The sequence below is a fragment of the Littorina saxatilis genome, linkage group LG4 (genome assembly GCF_037325665.1).
Source record: "Littorina saxatilis isolate snail1 linkage group LG4, US_GU_Lsax_2.0, whole genome shotgun sequence".
Taxonomy (NCBI): domain Eukaryota; kingdom Metazoa; phylum Mollusca; class Gastropoda; order Littorinimorpha; family Littorinidae; genus Littorina; species Littorina saxatilis.
In genome coordinates, this window is record NC_090248.1 from 20,132,239 (window position 1) to 20,148,997 (window position 16,759).

At 45.0% G+C, this 16,759-nt stretch overlaps 2 protein-coding genes across 6 annotated transcripts in view; both read left to right on the forward strand.

Moving 5' to 3' along the window:
- LOC138964183 (receptor-type tyrosine-protein phosphatase mu-like) overlaps positions 1-16,759 on the forward strand; it is a 315,123-nt gene that overhangs the window by 128,361 nt on the left and 170,003 nt on the right. The window lies entirely within an intron of this gene.
- Positions 5,213-13,574, forward strand: LOC138964179 (uncharacterized). 2 transcript variants are annotated; one of them, XM_070336067.1, is made up of 3 exons: positions 5,213-5,854; positions 6,146-12,658; positions 12,950-13,574. In XM_070336067.1, the coding sequence occupies exon 2, from the start codon at positions 7,485-7,487 to the stop codon at positions 11,997-11,999; it is 4,515 nt and encodes a 1,504-aa protein (XP_070192168.1). In that variant the 5' UTR covers positions 5,213-5,854; positions 6,146-7,484; the 3' UTR covers positions 12,000-12,658; positions 12,950-13,574. The 2 variants fall into 2 exon arrangements, with proteins under 2 accessions (XP_070192168.1, XP_070192167.1); XM_070336066.1 differs by lacking the exon at positions 5,213-5,854 and having other exon boundaries at positions 6,003-12,658.

Here is a 16,759-nt window from a genome sequence, read left to right on the forward strand (position 1 = left end):
ATATCTATATGTTTTTGGAATCAGGAACCGACAAGGAATAAGATGAAATAGTTTTTAAAACGATTTCGGAAATTTAATTTTAATCATAATTTTTATATTTTTAACTTTCAGAGCTTGTTTTTAATCCAAATATAACATATTTATATGTTTTGGGAATCATAAAATGATGAAGAATAAGATGAACGTAAATTTGGATCGTTTTATAAAAAAAATATTTTGTTTACAATTTTCAGATTTTTAATGACCAAAGTCATTAATTAATTTTTAAGCCACCAAACTGAAATGCAATACCGAAGTCCGGCCTTCGTCGAAGATTCCTTGGCCAAATTTTCAATCAATTTGATTGCAAAATGAGGGTGTAACAGGGCCGCCTCAACTTTTACAAAAAGCCGGATATGACGTCATCAAAAGTATTTATCCCAAAAAATAAAAAATGTCCGGGGATATCATTCCCAGGAACTTTCATGTCAAATGTCATAAAGATCGGTCCAGTAGTTTGGTCTGAATCGCTCTACACACACGCACAGACAGACAGACACACACACACACACACACACACACACACACACACGCACACACACACACACACATACACCACGACCCTCGTCTCGATTCCCCCTCTATGTTAAAACATTTAGTCAAAACTTGACTAAATGTAATAAAGAACAAGTCGCGTAAGGCGAAAATACAATATTTAGTCAAGTAGCTGTCGAACTCACAGAATGAAACTGAACGCAACGCAACGCAACGCAGCAAGACCGTATACTCGTAGCATCGTCACTCCACCGCCCGTGGCAAAGGCAGTGCCCGTGGAATTGACAAGAAGAGCGGGATATTCGTTGCGCTGAGAAGGATAGCACGCTTTTCTGTACCTCTCTTCGTTTTAACTTTCTGAGCGTGTTTTTAATCCAAACATATCATATCTATATGTTTTTGGAATGAGGAACCGACAAGGAATAAGATGAAAGTGTTTTTAAAACGATTTCGAAAAAAAAATTTTGATAATAATTTTTATATATTTAATTTTCAGAGCTTGTTTTTAATCCGAATATAACATATTTATATGTTTTTGGAATCAGCAAATGATGGAGAATAAGATAAACGTAAATTTGGATCGTTTTATAAATTTTTATTTTTTTTTACAATTTTCAGATTTTTAATGACCAAAGTCATTAATTAATTTTTAAGCCACCAAGCTGAAATGCAATACCGAACCCCGGGCTTCGTCGAAGATTACTTGACCAAAATTTCAACCAATTTGGTTGAAAAATGAGGGCGTGACAGTGCCGCCTCAACTTTCACGAAAAGCCGGATATGACGTCATCAAAGACATTTATCAAAAAAATGAAAAAAACGTTCGGGGATTTCATACCCAGGAACTCTCATGTCAAATTTCATAAAGATCGGTCCAGTAGTTTAGTCTGAATCGCTCTACACACACACACACACACACACACACGCACAGACAGACACACATACACCATACCCTCGTTTCGATTCCCCCTCGATGTTAAAATATTTAGTCAAAACTTGACTAAATATAAAAACAAGAAAGGTAAATTGTTGGAACGGTTGTTATTGACAAAACAATACGTTACAGTCACTAGGGAGATTTAATAAACGAAACGTCGGGACGTTTCGTTTTGAAGTTGTGGTAAACGTCATCATTTCGGGGGTCTCTCGCTGGAAAGGTGAAGGTCAACTGAAACGGAACGTGGAACGTCAAAACGCAGTCACGTTTTCCACCCCAAAAAAACGAACAATATTTCGTCAACTTTTGTGAGTATTTTTGCACACTAACAGTTTTATTTGTTGGCCATTTTATGCATTGCTAGATTCATCAACCCTTTCACAGTCTTTCAGCGCTGAGAATGTGTTCATTGGAGGTAGACAACTGTTGTGAACTGAAATATTTTGAAGGGTGCTGATCCTGGTACATTTATCCAACTTCATGGTGAAGAAAGCAAATGGCGAAGCAGAAGTAGGTCATCGCATCGAATTTTTATTCTGGCTTCGTATGTGATTTTGTATAAACAAAGTCTGTGTGATTTATTTGGACTGAAAATAATCAAAGTATGCCCGATTCTGGACCACCTCCTAGGGGTTTTTTTTTCCATTCTGATCGAGGACAGACGTGATAATTTCACTTGAAGATTTATCGCCCTTCCTTCATTCCGAAACGAAACGTGAATACATCTAAATCTTGTCTGCGGCCTATGCCGTCTCGTTTCACGTTCCGTTTCGCGGGGTGACTCATTCACCAAACGAAACGAGCTGCAAAACGAAACGTGCTGTCCTTTGAATCTCCCTACTGCCTCGCTTGTGTCTTCTCCCAAAGCGGCTGCACCTTTTGCGAGCTAAAACTTTTTGTGTTCAATTCGTATTTGTTTTTCTGTGTACTGAAAAGACCGCGGGGTCGAAATATCTTCTTTTTTTATGATGGTCAGGGTAGTCAGTGATACGGTTAAGCTAATCTGTCTGCCAAAGTAAGTATGTTGAATCCATTGTAATGTCTCTCTCTCTCTCTCTCTCTCGCTCTCTCTCTCTCTCGCTCTCTCTCGCTCTCTCTCCCGCTCTCTCTTTTTCATTCTCTCTCTCTCTCCGTCTCTCTCTCTTTCTCTTTCTTTCTCTCTCTCTCTCTCTCTCTCTCTCTCTCTCTCTCTCTCTCTCTCTCTCTCTCTCTCTCTCTCTCTCTCTCTCTCTTTCGACCATCTGGGACTCTGCCAGTGCAAACATTTTAAAACCACTGTACAGTCTACACAGACGAGCACTAAAATCAGTTCTATTAAAACAATCCAGTCTTGTTTTCGACGATTATAAAAAACTTAAGATTTTGCCTTTAAAAGAAAGATTTAAATCAAATAAAGGCGTGCTCCTTCACAAAATCCTTTCCGGCCATGCACCGAGTGCTTTCATTACAAAATTTAAAGCCAAACCAAGCCGAAAATTCAACGTCCCCATTCCGCGGATAGATCTCTTTAAATCAAGTTTAGCTTATTCTGGCAGCGTTTTGTGGAATTCTCTCCCGGAATCAGTTCGAGTCCCAACAAGTCTCAATACTTTCAAAAAACACCTCTCATTACATTTAATGTCAAATTACGAAAAGTCACAGTGATGGAAGACTTCGTTCTGATTATTTTCATATTGATCATATCTGTCCATAAAGCATCAGTGTTTCATAACGCAAGAATGTATGTATAGCCTACAACGTGTATATAGTCATGTGAATAGTTTCTCTGCCTTGCTTATCTTTTGTAATTGTTTTACGTATGTATATATATATATATATATATATATATGTATTCAAGATTAGAATAGTCCCTCTCTGGGCGAGGGCTGGTTGAAAAGAAGCTCGTTTATATTGCTTATGCCACAACCCTCGTAAAATAAAATTTGATTTGATTTGATTTGATCTCTCTCTCTCTCTCTCTCTCTCTCTCTCTCTCTCTCTCTCTCTCTCTCTCTCTCTCTCTCTCTCTCTCTCTCTCTCTCTCTCTAGCGTTACTCTCTCTTGCACCTTCTCACCCTAAGTGACACTTTTAAAAAGCCATTGTATGTGACTTTGTTAATTAATGCTCACAGACTTTTTTCCGCGGTTCAAAGGGCAGTTTGGGAGTTTCACTTCTGATTTCGCTTCAGAAGAGAACTAGCATTTGAACATATCAGTTTAAATTCTATTGTGGAATTTTAGATAATGTCGGGGAGTAAGTGGTCCTGATCAGCTGATCTGTCCGCCAAACTGTGTTAGTGAATTCAATCCATCTTCTTTTCGTTCATTTACTTTGTATCCTTCGCTTTCTGTTGTTGTTGTTGTTGTTGTTGTTGTTGTTGTTGTTGTTGTTTTTGTTGTTGTTCTTGTTGTTGTTGTTGCTGTTGTTGTTGTTGTTGTTGTTTTCTATTCCTATCACTTGTTTTCTTGTTTAATTAAAAATTTTCTCAAGTTAGGGAGTACAGTCATGTAGCTTAAACCAGAAGAAAACAAGTCGCGTAAGGCGAAAATACAACATTTAGTCAAGTAGCTGTCGAACTCACAGAATGAAACTGAACGCAATGCAACGCAGCAAGACCGTATACTCGTAGCATCGTCAGTCCACCGCGCACGGCAAAGGCAGTGAAATTGACAAGAAGAGCGGGGTAGTACTTGCGCTGAGAAGGATAGCACGCTTTTCTGTACCTCTCTTCGTTTTAACTTTCTGAGCGTGCTTTTAATCCAAACATATCATATCTATATGTTTTTGGAATCAGGAACCGACAAGAAATAAGATGAAGGTGTTTTTAAATTGATTTGGACAATTTAATTTTGATAATAATTTTTATATTTTTAATTTTCAGAGATTGTTTTTAATCCAAATATAACATATTTATATATTTTTGGAATCAGAAAATGATAAAGAATAAGATGTACGTAAATTTGGATCGTTTTATAAAAACAATATTTTTTTTACAATTTTCAGATTTTCAATGACCAAACTCACTCATTAGTTTTTAAGCCACCAAGCTGAAATTCAATACCAAACCCCGGCCTTCGTCGAAGATTACTTGACCAAAATTTCAACCAATTTGGTTGAAAAATGAGAGCGTGACAGTGCCGCCTCAACTTTCACGAAAAGCCGGATATGACGTCATCAAAGACATTTATCAAAAAAACAAAAAAAACGTATGGGGATTTCATACCCAGGAACTATCATGTCAAATTTCATAAAGATCGGTCCAGTAGTTTAGTCTGAATCGCTCTACACACACACAGAGAGACAGACAGACAGACAGACACACACACACACATACACCACGACCCTCGTCTCGATTCCCCCCTCTACGTTAAAATATTTAGTCAAAACTTGACTAAATATAAAAACACAGACATTTGTTTTGTGTTTGTGTGCAGATCTGTACAACAGACACGACTCTGTGCCAAAGAAGTGCTTGATTAACGTTTCCAAACTGCACGTCTATACCCACGTTCCACGCCAAAACATTATAATCAAGTTTCAAAAGTCTGTCTTCATTTCACGTACCTAAATAACTGCCATTAGTAGTATTGCATGCACAAAATGTCCAATGTCGCACTTGTCGCTGCAGTCGTTCTTCTGTGCTTGGCGTGTTCTTATCATGGTGTCACAAGTACTACACTTGGCCTATTGCAAATGCAAGAAGGCCTCTCTGGGCTTGGGTTTAGCGCCAATTTAACTTTCCTCAGTCTTGGAAGGTGTCACGATCGGGTGACAGAGACCGAGAAAGCGTCACTCATTGGAGTGCCTGTTCTGGGTCAATGTATGATAGAAAGCGCCTGTGCGTGATATTGGACACAGCAGAGTTTTCGCTGACAGTGCTCTACGAGCACGGACGTTTTGAAACGCACGAGTTTCACAGTGCGGGTTTCTGCTATCATAGGGCTGTCGGTTTTTAGCTGACAGCGCACACGGGATTTTCACGGATTGAGTTTCTCGTGTCTTTTTTTTTCTGCTTGGGAGGCAGAATTGTGTATAGCTGGACTGGTTTGGTGACAAGGTCAGTCACGTGTATTTGGCTAGGTGGTCTGTCAGAGACTCAAGGACGACACACTTGACACCCAGCGGCAGAAGGGGAAGGACCTAACACACAGTTACTAGAGTATGATGGTTTTTCACCGAGTATTATATTCGGCACTCTAGGGGAACTTCCACAAGTTATTCCTTTCCTCTGCCACGTATTTTGCTGAGGACAAGTCGTCAAACTTTCCTTCGTCGACGATGGCTTTCGCATAAGGATTCGACAAGGGGTTCTGGACGGTTTTGGTCACTGTTGACGAACAGAGGCTGTTCCAGGGAGGAGGCGGACTTTGCTTCCATTGAGAGTACAATCATAGGCTTTTGAGGTAATAAATCATTATTTAACGCTGTTGATGAGTCTGTGTTGTGGAATGAAATACTCTCTGTTGTTCTTTCCAGGTTAGCGCATAATTTACTCTCTGTGACGCTAAAATACTAATCTGTATATGGTTTTTGCAGATAGGGAGAGAAGGACGGAAAATGGCTGTTTTGTTGTTGTAAAAAGTCAGTTTTGTGCAGGCCCACGTGCTCGATGAGATATTTAAAGATGACATGTTTTAAGGTGGTGGGTGAGGGGTAGCTGACATGTTTAGTGCACCGATGCTTTCTGTTTGCAGCCTTCGTTTCGTTCGTTCGTTCGTTTCGTTCGTTCGTTACGTTCCTGTAACATCTGCACGGCTGACTTTGGCGGGACCCGTTGAAGCTACGCTAACCAGGAGACCGGCTAACCAGGAGACCGGCTAACCAGCGGACCGGCTAACCAGCGAACCGGCTAACCAGCGAACCGGCTAACCAGCATACCGGCTAAGCAGCAGCAGCAGAGATAAAGCTAAGTGCACCATGTCGTACGCACCCCGTTGACCACCGTTGTCTTTTCGTATCTATGATTTCATTGGAGTAGTGACAACGTGGGGTGTGAGACACCTGCACGAACTAGAGCTTTTCGAACAGAACATTCTCATTTAACTATATTTACACGGGTTCAGCGTGTTCCTATAATTTTCTACATACTACTGGCATTTTGTCAGTGAACACTGGTTTTTTACGTGTTGAGAACGTAAAAGGAACATATTTTGAGTGAAGGCTCGAGGGAGGTGGAGAGTTTATACATAAACAGGCGTCTGAAACTTATACTTTTGTTGACTCTATTTAATTGTATGCCTGCGAGAGTGGATCGTGGTGTGGTTAGTTAATTAGTAGTAATTAACCGGTTCATAATCACCTTGAGTGATATAGTGAAACGTGACACATGGGGGCCAAGCCGGGATTTACTCGGTTAATTTCCAACTGATAAAGACCCACCAATTAAGGATAACTAAGAGCAGATAATCTCGTCAGTGCTCGACTTATTTTCTGCTTGGTGCTACCCTTTTTTGTATAGTTTTGATCATATACCACACCTTAAGCGATTCACATCTTGCAGGAAATGTAAATTGTAATTTGTGAGTTATTGTATGCGCTAACTGTGATTATCTCCCTTTCCTTTGTTTGTGAATCTTTGTTGTTGTACGTTCAGAGTTTTCCGTTGCAGAGAGCTGAGCGGGGTTAGCGGATTTGTTATTCGTTTTACTCAGTTTTCTCTTCATTGTTGTTTCGCATTCTGTAACAGGTTACATTTCTACCGTCTTGTTTTACTTGGATTTTTCTCCATATTTTGACTTTGTTGGAATTTTGGGGGGGAAGGGTCCGAGGACTTCTGTCCTAACCAAGGCTGTGGGAGACACTCTGTTTCACCGCAAAAAGCAGCCGATAAAGTAGGCCACGGCTGTGGGAAACACTTTGTTTCACCGCAAAAAGCAGCCATAAAGTAGGCTACGCGATTTGTTCTACACCGTTTGGATTTTTCTTCTGCATTTTCCGGTTGCTGGATTTTTGTATCCACCGCTTTCGTCACCGCGTATTCTAGCTATAGCTGCGTTAGACTTACTTTGGTGATAAAGCTTTGCTAAACTAACCATGGCTACAGGGGGATCTCCTACGAAGAGATTAACTTTTGAGACTCCTGGTAGTGAGGAACAGACAGAGCGAGACGCACGCGTTAGAGCGCGTAGTTTGCTTAAGCGCAAGGAGTTAGAACGTAAGGAAGACATAGAGCGACAGACGAGGAAAGAAGAGCTTGACAGACAAGAACGACAGGCCGAACGTGAGAGACAGGAACGACAAGACGAACGTGACCGACAGGATAAGAAAGACGAGCTTGACAGACAAGAACGACAGGCCGAACGAGACAGACAAGAAAAGAAAGAGAAAGATGAACGTGACAGACAAGAACGGAAAGAGAAAGAACAGGCTGAACTTGAGAGACAGGAACGACAGGCCGAACGACAGGCCGAACTTGACAGACAAGAAAGAGAACGTGACAGACAAGAACGGAAAGAGAAGGAACAGGCGGATCGCGATCTCCAGCTAGAGCTAGCTAGGCTACAGGCCGAGAAGGGTACGCTTACTCAGGCTAGCGCGCCGACGTTTGTTGCCGACCGTACGAGACTGCCGACGTTCAACGATGACAAGGACGAGCTCGACGACTTTTTACGCCGGTTTGAGCGCATTGCATCTGACCAGAAGTGGGAAGAGGCCACGTGGGCTAGCCGCCTTAGCACCTGCTTGAAAGGACGCGCATTGCAGCTCTACAACGCTTTGGATGACGACGAGGCGAGAGACTATCAGGCACTTAAGAAGGCGTTACTCCAGCGCTTCAACCTGACTGCTGAAGCCTACCGACGACGTCTGCGAAACAGCAAGAGACTGAGCGGCGAGCTGAGTCATCAGTTTGTGGCACGCCTAAATCTCTACCTGCGGCGCTGGGTGGAGATGGCCGAAAAGGACTGGACCGTCAACGACCTTGCCGACCTCATTGTCATGGAGCAACTGATGTCCAGCCTGCGACCTGAGGTGGTGACCTTCGTGCAGGAGCACCAGCCAAAGACTACTCAGGAAGCAGCCGACTGGATCAGAGTACACGAGGACGCCCAGGCGATCTCCGGCAAATCCTCAGGCTCACGGCCAGGAAAATCGGGAAATTCGGGTTCTTCAGGACCCAAGGACGGGAAGGACGATCAGGGACACAAGGGATCGAGTTCCAGATCTGACATCCAGTGTTACTACTGCAACAAGCGGGGCCACGTGAAGAAGGACTGCCACAAGAGACAGGCTGACCAGAAGGGCGTTCACTTTGTTGGCAGTGAGGAGTTCAGGGACGTCACGAGCTCATGCACCATCCCACAACTCTGCGTTCCGTGCTCCAGGAAACATTTCCAGCCCCACTGCAACGTCTACGTTAACGGAGTGAAGGGCGAGGGTCTGCGGGACACAGGAGCAGACATGATAGTGGTTCGGGCGAGTCTAGTTCCAGCTATGGCCTACACAGGAGACAGCATCAGGGTGAGAATGGCCGAGGCATCTCACGCTTACGACTTGAACACGGCAGTGATCAAGGTCGTAACACCGTTGTTCACGGGGACCATTGTGGCCGTCGTCATGGACGATCCTCCATGCGACCTGCTCATTGGAAACCGGGTTCAGTTTGTGGACGGCGTCACCAGGGAGGTTCCCGTTTATCGGTCTCCCGACGTCATTTCAGTGCTCACGCGGGCACAGGCGGAGCGAGAGGACAAACCTCTCAAACCCCTACCTGCTGCACGAGCTGCCCTGGGGAACGTGACCCCCGCGCTTCTCGCGAAGGCTCAGGCATCTGATCCGACATTAGCGACTCCTCGGGAGCACGCGAAGTCGGGGAAGGTGAAGCTGAGCGGGAAGCATGGGAGGTCAAGGTTCCTCAGGGACAAGAAGTTGCTCTACCGTGAGTTCAGCAACAAGGAAGGTGCATTCAAACAGGTTGTCGTGCCTCGCGAGTTTCGCGAGGGTGTCATGGCAACGGCACACGACTCGATTCTGGGAGGGCATCTTGGCACCAAGAAGACCACGGATCGTGTCTGGCGCCACTTTTACTGGCCAGGCATCTGCACGGATGTCCGACGTTTCTGTGCGTCCTGCGATAAGTGCCAGAAGGTGGTGGCCAAAGGAAGGGTGAGGAAGGTCCCCTTAGAGAAGATGCCGCTCATCGACGAACCCTTTCGTCGGGTGGCAGTGGACATCATCGGGCCCATCTTGCCTGCGTCTGAGGACGGAAACAGATACATTTTGACCATGGTGGACTACGCTACTCGATACCCAGAGGCGATCCCTCTGAAATCGATTGAAGCCACGCGAGTAGCTGAGGCGCTGGTTACTATGTGGTCCCGGCTGGGAATTCCATCAGAGGTACTCACCGACAGAGGCACGCAGTTCACGGGAGGAGTGATGGCGGAGGCAGCACGACTGCTATCACTGGAGCAGCACTTCACCACTCCTTACCATGCTCAGTGCAACGGACTGGTGGAAAGGTTCAATGGCACCTTGAAGACCATGCTGAGGAAACTAGCTCAGGAGAAACCACGCACGTGGGACAGGTACATCCCAGCATTGCTTTTTGCATACCGCGAGGTTCCTCAGGAGAGCTTGGGCTTTTCCCCATTTGAGTTGTTGTACGGCAGACAGGTACGCGGTCCCATGGCTATCCTGCGTCAGGCTTGGACAGACGAAGAAGCTGACGAGGAGGTGCAGACGACAGCGACCTACATCGTAGAACTCAGGAACAGGATTGAAGAGACCTGCAAACTGGCACAAGAGAACCTGGGAAGAGCAGCACAGCGTTACGCGCGAGGATTCGACCGCAAGGCACGGCCGCGCAGCTTCAAGATTGGAGAACGGGTGTTGCTACTTCTACCTGTCAAACACAACAAGCTACAACTGCAGTGGCAAGGACCTTTTGAGGTGACAGCGAAAGTGGGCCAGAACGACTACAGGATCGTCATGAACGGGAAAGCACGCCTGTACCACGCCAACCTGCTGCGCGCCTACATAGAAAGGACTGCCTACAGGGAAAAGGACAAAGTGACAGAAGCAGTTGCTGTCGTGATGGACGAGACAACGGAAGAACAGGGAGGAGGACGTGTACCAGTTTGTCCGCTGGAGGCTAGTGAGGATCACACGGACGTGCACATCTCACCTGATCTTGGGGACGACCAGCAGGCGGACCTGCAAGAGATCCTGAAGGATGCAGCACGGGTCCTTACAGACATACCACTTCAGACGCATCTAGAGGAGTTTACCTTCGACTTGCTGGAGAAACAGCCAGTGAGGACGAAGCAGTATCCCATGCCTCATGCCCAGAAGGAGGTGGTCAGGAAGGAAATCGCCGACATGACGAAGTTGGGCGTCATCGAGCCAGCGAACTCTCCCTACAGTTCACCAATTGTGCTTGTGAAGAAGAAGGATGGACGCGTCAGGTTCTGTGTCGACTACCGGAAGCTGAACAAAATCACGGCGTTTGACGCGGAACCCATGCCTGACGTGGACTACCTCTTCAGTCACTTGGCCAAGGCCAAGTACTTTTCCAAACTGGACCTCACCAAGGGATACTGGCAAATCCCAGTTGCCGAGGAAGATCGCCCAAAGACTGCATTTACCACTCCATTCGGCCAGTTCCAGTGGACAGTCATGCCTTTTGGTCTACAGAATGCAGGTGCCGTCTTCACTCGCATGATGAGGAAACTTTTGGAACCATTGAAGCGCGAGGACATCAGCAGTTTCATCGACGATGTGCTGATCGCGACAGAGACATGGACTGAACATCTCGACGCCCTGCGCGACGTGTTCGGAAGGTTGAAGGACGGAAATCTGGGAGCTAAACCGTCCAAGTGCTACTTGGGATTTCGGGAATTGTCTTTCCTGGGTCATGTTGTCGGCGAGGGATTGCTCGTTCCAGAGGACGACAAGATCCAGAAGATTCGGGAGGCGGAGCCACCGCGCACGAAGAAAGAAGTCAGGTCTTTCCTGGGCCTAGCCAGCTTCTATAGACGCTTCATCCCGCACTTTGCCGAAATCGCTCTACCACTGACCAACCTTACCAAGAAACTACAACCGACCGTTGTAGTGTGGACTGAGGAATGTAGCTCCGCATTCAACACCCTGAAGAGGCGACTCACCAGTCAGCCTATTCTCCGACTACCAGACCTGAACAAGGACTTCGTGCTGAGGACAGACGCTTCAGGGAAGGGACTTGGGGCAGTGTTGCTTCAGGAGACAGAGGGGTTTTTGCACCCTGTTTGCTTCGCCAGCCGTAAGCTGACCTCGGCCGAGGCAGCGTATGCAACGGTTGAACGCGAGTGTCTCGCCATTGTCTGGGGCATCCAGAAGTTCGAAGCGTACCTGTACGGACGACCTTTCTGTCTGGAGACGGACCATCAACCTCTGCAATATCTTCAGGTTGCAAGGTTGGCAAACGCCAGACTTATGCGCTGGGCGTTGATTCTCCAACCGTACCAATTCACGGTACGCGTCATTCCGGGCGCCAACAATGTTGGAGCTGACTTTCTCTCTCGGGCTGTAGAGGAGAACATGACTGTGAGCGAAACAGAGGTTTCGTCTTGAAGAGGGGAGGTGTGTCACGATCGGGTGACAGAGACCGAGAAAGCGTCACTCATTGGAGTGCCTGTTCTGGGTCAATGTATGATAGAAAGCGCCTGTGCGTGATATTGGACACAGCAGAGTTTTCGCTGACAGTGCTCTACGAGCACGGACGTTTTGAAACGCACGAGTTTCACAGTGCGGGTTTCTGCTATCATAGGGCTGTCGGTTTTTAGCTGACAGCGCACACGGGATTTTCACGGATTGAGTTTCTCGTGTCTTTTTTTTTCTGCTTGGGAGGCAGAATTGTGTATAGCTGGACTGGTTTGGTGACAAGGTCAGTCACGTGTATTTGGCTAGGTGGTCTGTCAGAGACTCAAGGACGACACACTTGACACCCAGCGGCAGAAGGGGAAGGACCTAACACACAGTTACTAGAGTATGATGGTTTTTCACCGAGTATTATATTCGGCACTCTAGGGGAACTTCCACAAGTTATTCCTTTCCTCTGCCACGTATTTTGCTGAGGACAAGTCGTCAAACTTTCCTTCGTCGACGATGGCTTTCGCATAAGGATTCGACAAGGGGTTCTGGACGGTTTTGGTCACTGTTGACGAACAGAGGCTGTTCCAGGGAGGAGGCGGACTTTGCTTCCATTGAGAGTACAATCATAGGCTTTTGAGGTAATAAATCATTATTTAACGCTGTTGATGAGTCTGTGTTGTGGAATGAAATACTCTCTGTTGTTCTTTCCAGGTTAGCGCATAATTTACTCTCTGTGACGCTAAAATACTAATCTGTATATGGTTTTTGCAGATAGGGAGAGAAGGACGGAAAATGGCTGTTTTGTTGTTGTAAAAAGTCAGTTTTGTGCAGGCCCACGTGCTCGATGAGATATTTAAAGATGACATGTTTTAAGGTGGTGGGTGAGGGGTAGCTGACATGTTTAGTGCACCGATGCTTTCTGTTTGCAGCCTTCGTTTCGTTCGTTCGTTCGTTTCGTTCGTTCGTTACGTTCCTGTAACATCTGCACGGCTGACTTTGGCGGGACCCGTTGAAGCTACGCTAACCAGGAGACCGGCTAACCAGGAGACCGGCTAACCAGCGGACCGGCTAACCAGCGAACCGGCTAACCAGCGAACCGGCTAACCAGCATACCGGCTAAGCAGCAGCAGCAGAGATAAAGCTAAGTGCACCATGTCGTACGCACCCCGTTGACCACCGTTGTCTTTTCGTATCTATGATTTCATTGGAGTAGTGACAACGTGGGGTGTGAGACACCTGCACGAACTAGAGCTTTTCGAACAGAACATTCTCATTTAACTATATTTACACGGGTTCAGCGTGTTCCTATAATTTTCTACATACTACTGGCATTTTGTCAGTGAACACTGGTTTTTTACGTGTTGAGAACGTAAAAGGAACATATTTTGAGTGAAGGCTCGAGGGAGGTGGAGAGTTTATACATAAACAGGCGTCTGAAACTTATACTTTTGTTGACTCTATTTAATTGTATGCCTGCGAGAGTGGATCGTGGTGTGGTTAGTTAATTAGTAGTAATTAACCGGTTCATAATCACCTTGAGTGATATAGTGAAACGTGACAGAAGGCATTTCTGACGTCAGCTGCGCACGTCATTGCATGATGTCATCCGCATGCCTGACCTTCACCTACAGCGCAGAGGGTACGAGAACGTGTCGAGGACATTCAACGATCATCACGTCAGCAACTCCTAGTTTTGCTCTACCTGGTTCTAAAGTATTTATTGAGGGTAAGAGTTGTACTTTTAAATATGCTTTTAAATGAACCTTTCTTTCCTTGAACGTGATAATGCATTCTATAGTTTCTTTCTCTATTTATTTTCATGGAATAAAAGCATCCATTAAGCGGGGACCACATTTGGACGCCGTTTTACGCTCTATGCGCCGCAGGCCGTTTTGTGCGTCGCGCGGGAATTGCCGAGTGGCCACACAGCGACGATTTTTTTCACAACGCGGTATCAGTGGAGCGGGTCTCTCTTCAGTTGCATTCGACTGCCGCGCCGCGAGCAGCTGACGTCATCGCTCTGGTTTGCTCTGATTGGTCAAATTTCCGTCGTTCTATGTCTGTGTCATAGAAATTAGAACACGCGCTATTCTTCTGCAAATAACGCTTCGCGATCATAGCACGCTACGGCGCTCCCACGTGGGCCGTTTTGAGCATAAGTCAAATGTGGACAGGGTCGGACGGGAGTGTATGGACGGGCCTTTAGCCTACTCTTTGACACCTACCAAAAACAACAACCTTGCTATTTTCTGCTGCATTGTATGCTGAATTAATTCTGCGGGTTGAGACTGTGTTCAGTGGCGATTTGAAATCAACAACAATTTCTCATTCTTCTCAGGAAACAGAAAAGACTGTAGATGTTTGGTGAAAGTCCAAGTGGAATAGGTTTCTCTTATTTCATGTGTTACATGCTGAATTTGAATATCAAATGCGTTCTGTAAAGCGCCACGAGACTGCCGTTTGGTGGTGAAAAGCGCCATAGAAGAACGCGTTTGTCATCATCATAATTATTATTTCACGCTTAGTTTCAGCGTGGCATGGTAGAGACTGCAACAGCAACTCGGAGTGTTCTGTGGCGAATTCTGAATGCTTCGCTGGGCGCTGCCTGTGTACCCATGGATAGTTCTACTCTCAGGGCGGCAAAACCTGTTTGACAGGTAAGACACAAAATGTTACTTAATCCACCTGTAATGATTTGAAAGTAGTGCCCAATGCAGGTTACGTATTCAGAGGAAAGGACAATAAATTCCATATCCAGCATAGTCTATTATGCTCCCTTATGAATGGTGCTATGACGTCTCGTGATGCCAAAACATCTTTAAGCCTACTATTTACTACAACTTGCTGGGTTTTTTTTAGCAGAGAGTTATTTGTTCTTTTCATGACATGCAAACATTAAACATTACTAGTGTGTGTCACTTTGAATGATTGAAATGTTGCGTTTTGGGTTTGGCTTTCGGGGATGTCTGTGTTTGCCTTTTTGCTGTGTATAAATAAACCCTCATAAAAATCAAACTATTTACTGCATGCAGTAGTAGAATTCGTTGCCTTTCTAGCACTATGGTTAAAAAATAAACGGCCTCAGTGCATAATATCTACACACGCAGGCTTCTGTATAGATTTGTTGAGACGAGCAGTGTATAACCACTCTCGACAGCTCAGCAAGTTGGTGCCTATTTCAAAGTGCGCGCCAGAGGATCTGCAGGACATGATGGTGGCGTATCCAGCCTACGACGTAGCAAACAGTGACCTCTACTCAGATTATGGGATGACCTTACAGCAATGCCTGGACATGTGTGTCACCCACACCTGGTGTCTGACCTTGGAACACCTGTGGAGCACTCGATGCTACCTGAAGAACACCACTGCTCTCATCACGCCCGGTACAGTTGCATTCCCGATCTCTGGCGGCGCGCTGCACTGTCAACGAACTTGTGTGTAGTTTGTTTGTTTTTTTGGTTTTAATGTCCCTTCAGCAGATGCTAGCTGCTATTCGAGACCGAACTTGTGTGTAGACCTTGTACCGTGCTGGCTTTCGGATTCACTGAACTCTGATAAATACATGGCCAAAACCTGTCTAATACACCGAAAGCTGTCTAATACATTGCTCGCTGACTAATAATACATTGCTCTGTGACTAATGATACATTGCTCTGTGACTAATGATACATTGCTCTGTGACTAATAATACATTGCTCTGTAATTAATGATACATTGCTCTGTAATTAATGATACATTGCTCTGTGACTAATAATACATTGCTCTGTGACTAATGATACATTGCTCTGTGACTAATGATACATTGCTCTGTGACTAATAATACATTGCTCTGTGACTAATGATACATTGCTCGCTGACGAGGCACAGTCCTTCTTGTGTGATTTATTCTGATCACCATCTTCGATCTAGGTAGATTAGCTTGTATATATATGCAATGTAACCATCCCTCCACTTTAAGATAAATTCCAATAATCGACAGCCTGGATGCTCTCTGCGCAGAGTGGGAGATTTTGTGTATGAATTATTTTCTAAAAGGACAGTAGTAGCTTTCTGAAAATGATATCAAAAAACAATCATCACGCTGCGCAAGCAGCAGTCCTAATCTTGATTTGTATTTAATACGTATGTGTTCATATCGAGTTATATCTTCTTCCTTGTAAAAGTTTGGACCGATCTGAGATGGCCGGCTGATCTGTTTTAACAGGAAGGACTGTACGTGCGTTTAACACATTGCTGGCTATTTAATACAACACTAGGTGTATACTACACTTCTGGTATGATGTATTGTTCGCAAAATGATACACCACGTTTGGTCGTTGCTTAAATATGATACACTTTTTGCTCTCTAATACGCACCTAGCTGTCAAGTACACTGCTTACTGACTAATACATTCATTGCTGTATAATACACCGCAGGCTTATACGCTGTTTGCTGTAGACGACAATGCTAGCGTCATGATGCACCACTAGCTGTAATATTCACAGCGCAATGTTGAATACCGCATTGTTTACTTTATTAAAAAAACACACTTGCTAGCCAATTAATTCACGGCTCACTTTGTGATAAATTGCTTGCTAAATAGTGCACCACTATCTGTCAACTACATAATTCACTGATAAGTACATTGCTTGCTTAATAGTACACAGCTTACTGTATGATACAATGTTTGCTTTATAGTGCACCATTAGCTAACTGATCAGCAGCTCACTGTAAGTATGATACATTGCTTGCTTTATAA

Bases quoted from the DNA above. Each gene is read 5' to 3' on its own strand.
- LOC138964179 (XM_070336067.1), top strand. From the start codon at position 7,485: ATGGCTACAGGGGGATCTCCTACGAAGAGATTAACTTTTGAGACTCCT.